At 41.3% G+C, this 7,482-nt stretch overlaps 1 protein-coding gene across 4 annotated transcripts in view; it reads left to right on the top strand.

Annotated features, from left to right (window-relative positions):
- Positions 1-7,482, top strand: part of LOC131880412 (potassium channel subfamily K member 18-like) — a 31,980-nt gene that overhangs the window by 21,791 nt on the left and 2,707 nt on the right. For 3 of the 4 annotated variants that reach the window (XM_059227044.1, XM_059227043.1, XM_059227045.1), the window contains 2 exons: positions 1,933-2,209; positions 6,714-7,121. In XM_059227044.1, the coding sequence (XP_059083027.1) occupies positions 1,933-2,209; positions 6,714-7,121 (685 nt within the window). Of the gene's footprint in view, positions 1-1,624; positions 1,821-1,932; positions 2,210-6,713; positions 7,122-7,482 lie in introns of those variants that run through there. The other variant, XM_059227046.1, reaches the window with a different exon arrangement.

Here is a 7,482-nt window from a genome sequence, read left to right as displayed (position 1 = left end):
CCCCCCGCCCTCGTGATCAAGGGGGAGAACGCCAACGCTTTTGCTTACCTTTTGCATGGTAGATTACCATTGACTTGTACTTTTGAGTCAACTTTCCAGCCGCCATGTCCCATCATGGGATAGATTGGAGGCCTTTGAAATTCCCAACTTTCTAGACTGTTAAAAGACGTTCAAAACGCTCCAACTTCATCAGCGTGCATTAATTTGAAACCTTGGGTTCTTAAAGCGATTTCGACACCTACTGTGGTAAGCCAGCGGTTGGGAGTGAGAACCATTGAAGCCATGTTTGAGCCACTGTACTAAGTTTGCTGGAGCTGTGGCCTTGCTCGCCTGACAACCAAAGCAAGTTTGCATGATCTCTCCTGTTAAGATGGAGCAACATACTCCCTAAGGAGCTGCTGTACCTTCCAGTCGACAAACACTGTATGGACCAATGCACATGGTATGTTCTGTTTATCCAATCCGGCATCATACTTGTCGAGGGGGAACTTATTTTATCGTCCAATCAGATAGGAAATTGAAATGCGAGTGGATTCGCATTAGGTTGACTTGAAAGTGGGTATGCATTTCTGCAGTGCATTCGTTGTTTGGTGTGGGACAATAAACCTTTTGTGAATTTAGGCCGAGGGGAAGACAGTCGTCAGCTGTTGATAAATGAGGGGAGTTGAGTGTGAAGTTTCTTTGATAAATGTCCTTCATCACATCGCCTCGTTGCCGCAATCAAGGGGGAAGCTTTCCGCCGAAAATGTCCCTCTCAACCAAAACGAGTCTGTTTGGCAAGTCTCTTTTCGCTACCATGTGACGCAAAACGTGGTTGCAATTTAATGCACTCACTCATAAGCTTTTTTTTACAACAGCTGACATGTCATGATTATGGGGCTGTTGAGCCTTTGTATGGCTCCTTGCCAAGGTTGAAGGCCACGGTGCATGCTCCCCTGGTTTCATTGACACTTTCCTAAATCTGGAACAAGTACACACACCCAATCACCAACACACCAACAAACCCACCCGCATAAGGGTGACGGCGCTCTGGTTTGTTGACAAACACTTATTTCCCTTCGATTCAAGACTGAGTGGAAAATAATTGTGGCCTTGGGTCACGACTCACGAGCCACTTCCGAGTTCCGAAAGCCGTAAAGGGAAACCACTTGAGAGCAATTGTACCTCTTATGTACATTATATCGAGGCAGGCTGAAGGACGACATGTGCCAGAGTATGCAGATTCACTTTTTTAACCAGTCCAAAAAGCTGAAGTCAAATGAATAAAACATTTTTTTTTTAAAGAAAGAATTTAGTAATTTGGTATGCCTTGTAGTGACTAATTTATAAAGCCTCGTTGACCCCGAGATGTTTTGATAGGGCCCATATAGGTCATTCCAACGGTAGTGCATTTATTATCACTGGGTTTTTAAAATTGAGCGGAATTCTAGTAAATTGTATCATTTCATCAATCGCAACCCTTGTTAATCTGTGCTTCTTGGCTTCCAGCCTTTAATAAATCCAGCAGCCAGCAAGCCATGGACATTCTGCAAAGTTTTTTTTCTTCGGGATTTTCCCGGTTTATCTCCCCCTTCCCCATTGGGTTTTCTAGATGCAAAAAACCCTCATGTTAGGGGTTGTCCGACTGAAACCCTTTGGTCATAACGCTTCCTACGGGAGGAAATGCTTCAGGGCCAAATCGAATCGTGTGTTCAGGTGTTGATGGGAGGTTTTCCAATAAAAATTGACTTCTCCGTCATTAATCACGAAAAACTGCTCGCCCAATGCGTACAAAACACGTAAAAAGGTTCTTAAACCCTGAGAAGCCACTACCTACTCAGGTACTCTTAATGATTTCAGCTTACCCACCCACCAAGTCATCGACTCACAATTTGGAAAACGGCTGGTGTTTCCGAAGGATCATGACAAATCCTCTTCTTTGTTCCTTTTCAGATATTCCAAGCCCTGGAACACCCTTTGGAAGTGCAAACACTGGAAGAGATCCAGAGCTTAGTGCTGTTAGAACGAGAAAACTTTGTACGATTTATATTCAATGGGAGTTGGAATTCTGTGACACATCGTGATCGAATTGACCAGAGATTGCTCGATTACGAGCAAACTGTGGCTGTGGCTGCCAACGAAGGCATTGATATGTCGCTCAAGGAGCCTGTGTACCAATGGAGCTACATCCAAGCTGTTTTCTTTTCATCAACCATTCTTACAACAATAGGTAAGTACGTTTAGTTTTTGTTGCAGAAGCAACAAACGAACAAGAGTTTCAAATCCATTATGAGGAGCTTAAGCCTCCCTTCTTTCTGGGGCTTCAGTATTATTCGATTGGCTTCCCTGTAATGCTCGGAGGCGTTCATCCTGTAACTAAAATACGAAATCCATCTTACATTCAAGGGCTTATTGTATATGAATATAAAGTTAGAAAACTATCATCATCTTAGATCATAAGTTGTTGGGGATCACGTTTCCAGGAGCTGTAATGTAGTCGGCAAAAACAACTACCACTATCGCCCCTTTAAATGATCTAAATCATAAAAGAAGAACACACTCTATTATGATACAGCGAGGAAGAAAAGAGCAGTACTTAACCATGTCTAAAAGTACGCTCTTAGAAAGCATGCATGATGTTTGAAGTATTTTGTCCCCGACGAGCGAGATCTTGTCCCAAATTCCTTTCCATTGTTGTCTTTTTCCCCTCGTACGTGTCCCCCAAGAGCCTTGTAATTTCTCCAAGAGCTTGGTCCTGGCGCGGATTTTGTAAGTCTGGATACATAATCATTTAGCTTTGTTGAATCCCCTGTCCAAATATTGTATTTCTGGACCTTTCTCCCAAGTTGTTTCGAGCGGAGTGACCAAAAAGCCTCATAAATCCATCCAAGCAACAAAAAGGAAGTTACTGGCCGATCTTTCTGCTTCCTGCCCAGAGAATTTATCCTTCCAAGATGGTATCTATAGACAAATGGCAAGGCCTGACGACCAACAACCAGTGAGTGCCGGCAAATGGCCTCAGATTCGCAGAATGGCGAGTGTGTAGAAGCTTGCGAAAAAACATCTCTGGGATTACGTGTCTTCATGGAAAGTTCTCGTTCCACTAGTTTCACTAGTTTGGCTCGAGATGCCAAAATAATTCGCCTTTTTCAATATTTCACTTCCAGCTAGCCGCCCAGAAATAAGGCGTTACGAGCCTAATGTGTACCAAATCCAAATTTTATGGCCTTTCGTTCCACTTCACTCTCTCTTAAAGAGGAACGCTCTCAACTTTGTTTGAAAGAATTTGCTCTTTGGCCAGATTTCGCCACTATAAAACAAAGTTGAGCGTTATCTTTCCTTATCAAACCTTTACTCAAAATACTCGCTACAGAGGCCGATACCATTAAGGGCAGTTGTCTTGGACCTCATAATCGCCTTACCGTTCTCAAACTAGGGTTAATGCGAATTTCACGTCCAAAATAGTGAATCGTATTCCTGGAAAACGTGAGTAGAAATATCTGGTTAGAATTCAGATCAGGCGATGCTCCACGACCTTGGCACAAATATGCAGAATGCTGCTCAGCATGACACCTTTCGGTGCGGGGTTTGCTTTCAATTGCTCTGGTGATATGTGAATATTCACATGCATGCAAAGGGGAAAACTTTTCTGCCCCTGTAATAGATGACCTGCGATCAAACAAATGAGTTTCACTCACAAGCCCGCAAAACTTCAAGTGACAGATCATACATCATCGTTTTTCATGAAAGGGCCAAATCCCCAAAATCCTCACCTAGCCTTTTGAGTGAATGAAAAAGATCGGACCTCGAAGTGGAAAGCATTTTTCCTCATACCTCCCGATCACCAATATAACTCTGAAGAGCTAGATAACCTCAGGTATTCTATTTACTCTTTTGAACAAGACTCTATTGAACAGAGACTTTTAACTAGAGGAGTGGACATCGGCAGAGCTTGGCCGATTTTACTTTTTCGTCAAGCTCTTAAATGGACGCTTAAATGGAAACAGACAGGAGGATACCGCCATTTGAGGCTAAAGAGCACACCTCTTATTATAGTCTTGATTACCTATTACTAAAACTCTAGAATTTATTATTACTTGAACCAGAAATTGTCAATATTTTCATTCAAAGTAAGATATCTCAATATATTATCATTAAAAACATATTACTTTTTGAAATCGCTCTCTCTTACCGTATGGTAACTTCCCTTGTAACTTTAGGGGAGTTGAAATATTGTTATCACAAACTGGCCTCGCTTCGCCAATTGCCATGTCAAATCCTCCTGCTAAAGTTAAGGCTAATTTGTCTGAATGGCAAATGCGAGTGATGTGGCAAGATTTGGAAGGAGTTATTGCGGTTTAAGGATCGGGCAGAAAAGATAGAAAGGGAGTTTTGAAGTCTTTAATGAAGGCACCAAGCACCTAATCAAAACACAAGTCTAGAATGAAAGTCTAAGAACCTCAATTTATTCAAGTTTAGATTGATACACTTTTTTGCAAAATCTGGCATAATAACGAGCATTGTGAAAAAAGACCCATTGCAACTCGAGCAACTATCAAAATATGATAACTGTGTATTCAAATTTTAGATTCAACTAGTAACTTAGAACAATATTGATAAAATACTATTTCATCCAAATAAAGATGCTATGATATCAGTCTCACTAATTTCTAGCCATGGACTTGTATGTACAAAACGTGAATAGCAGTTAACTGGTGTTCCCCTGTGCAGCAGTTGAGCATCATCGTCGATGAGTCATTGTATTACCATTTATATGAGCGTTTCAAGTTCCAATTAGGTTTGAGGTCGGACTTTTGATCCATCTTAGCTAAGAGTGAATAAATCTGATCCAGTTTAAATCTATGCGGGCTTTCTTCTCGTTCATTTTGTTACCCACTAACATTCGCATAACGTTGATCCGGCAGCAGGATTTAAGTCAGACTTGGACAAGTTTTTGACCAAAAAACCTGATCAACCCCCATATTCAAGGGCTTCTCAGATATGCCAGCTCTAAATTGTTGGTGGATCAGATATCATATGAATACAAATCTAAATACGAAGTATGTTCTTTTCAACTTGAATTGCTGGGGATTCCATTCTCAGTCATGATTGAGACAAGTGCCTTTGACATATCGATTTTCTTTTCTCTTTGTAAATGGAGTGCCTTGTGTCAATCGTCACACATAAATTTTCAAAATAATCTGGTCACGATAGAAACATATTTTGAACTTATAAGCAATATTTGTTGGAAAAGATTCTACAGGAGTAAAAACAGCAAAAAAGAAGGTAGGAATATGCCTCATCAACTGAAAAAGATCATTCTCTGTAGCGATTAGAAAAGCCCGTGAAAAACCAAAAACAAAAACAAAAGCAAAAAGAATTAAGAACTCCTTCAAGCGGCCCAAAAAGCAAGTCAAAATCACGCAACCTATGTGCTGTTGGGAGGTAACTTGATTATTTGGACATGGTTCCAGTAAACAAACGTGCCTGCCAATGCCAGTGATGCAAAATTGGCGTTTCAAACTGGTTTTAACGAAGATGACCTTTCCTCACATAGCACTGTGAAAGAAGGGTCAGCTTCTCGTAAACGTGTTTTTAAGCCCCAAACTTGCATCACTGACACTGGTACCAGCAAACAAACGAACGCGCCAGAGACTGACTAAACGTCCCCATACCAGGGGCTTAAGTCAGTCATGACGGGAATTTGCAGTATTCAATTAAATTCAAGCTCTCACAATACGTATACGTTAATCCTCGACCGAGAGAAATCTTAGGTTTGGGGGACATTTTTTCTAGCAAATACCACGGAGATGTGCATTGCGAACGGAAGCAAAAAAAATATCTCCTAAACCGATCATTTTATTTCAAGTAAGCACCTGATACGACCACAAGATCTTGTTGAATAGATGAACTTGGCCAAGTTTGGGCCCAAAACTATGCTTAGGAAACTCAGGAGATATGTCCAAAGTTATATAATAAACATTACCTAAAATTCAAATTTTTCGCCTGCTTTTGGTCAGATGATAGATTTTTAGACACTGGATGTCAGACGACCGATCACTCGGTTGGCTAAACGGCACAATAAACCGGTTTATGATCAATTCCCAGGAGACCATCCATTGTACTGATTTACCAACTGAGTGGTCAGTCGTCCGACATCCAGTGTCTAGAAATATATGGTCAGGTACATAAGCTTTGGACAAAATAACTTTGAAACAAATTACTTTGCAAGTAAATGGTATAGAGATGACCTACCTTTGATTGAAGAGATCCACATTCCTTATTTCATAACTTCAATTCGAAACGTGGCTCAGAGTTACTATGACCAAGAGCAGGCTGATTTGGCAGGAAGTTCGTTCCCAGTCCATATTTCTAGAAGTTCATGCATACACGCACAAAGCTGTCATGTCGCTATAGCGATGTTTAAAAAGCAAAAGCCGAAGGGTTTATTCTTCTTTCCTCTTTTCGTGTGAAGCAAACTAGGTTTGAATCACGCAGATCAATCTCCTTTACCCGATTGAAGCTCAATCTAATATCTAGCTTTTAAAAAAATCCAATTTATAAAGTCGACCAACAAACCGGCGCTATTTTACCTTGTATTTTACCTTTTCCATAATGCATAGAAGGATTCAACACGAGCTACGATAAGACCTCATTCCATCATGACTCAAAAGTGCTTTGAAGTAGAATCTCAACATTCATTTGAAATGTATTTTGCAAAACTATCTTTTCAGGTTACGGCAATATTGCCCCTGTGTCCACTGCCGGTCGTGTCTTCTGCATTCTCTTTGCCATCGTTGGCATTCCATTCACACTGTCCGTGATCGCGGATGTGGGTCAAATTTTTGCCACCTTGGTCTCCGCCGTGTGGAAGAAGTACAAGCACATTCTCAAGCCCTTGGGCAAACGGCTCAAGTTAATGGCCTCCAAGACAGATGACGAGGATGGCGATGAAGGTGGGAGTGGAGGGGTGGGCCTTCAGTCCAATATAATCACGGCCGTTCTAGCACTCCTCTTCCTGGCCTTATTCCTCAGCATCGGGAGCATGATCTTCACCATTTGGGAGGATTGGACGTTCTTCGAGGCGTTCTATTTCTGCTTTATCACAATGACCACTATTGGTTTTGGGGATATTGTTCCAAGTGAGTGGTGTCTGTCGATGCAAATGGGCTTAGCTTCACTTACTTCCAATTGAAAGGACGGACTGCATTTTGGAAAGAAAAAAAGTCGCGCATATTGGTTCTTAAAAAAGGGACCCCGTTGAAAACCTTGCGGTTGATTGGTTTGCGTTTGCTCTCTGTAATGAAACTTGGTTTGCGGATGATTGATGAACATGGGATTGAGAAGCCGCATGTGCATTTCCTTGAGTGAACGAATGTCACATTTTCCACGGTAATGTACTGAGATTATGTGGCATTTTGAGAACCCAGAACTTTGGACTTGATTTTCAGTCCATGGCTATACCATAATTTTTCACTAGAAAGGTATCTTCATGAAAACATA

The sequence above is a fragment of the Tigriopus californicus genome, chromosome 5 (genome assembly GCF_007210705.1).
Source record: "Tigriopus californicus strain San Diego chromosome 5, Tcal_SD_v2.1, whole genome shotgun sequence".
NCBI lineage: Eukaryota > Metazoa > Arthropoda > Copepoda > Harpacticoida > Harpacticidae > Tigriopus > Tigriopus californicus.
Note: the sequence above shows the minus strand (reverse complement) of the source record. Positions and strands in the feature narration are given on the sequence as shown.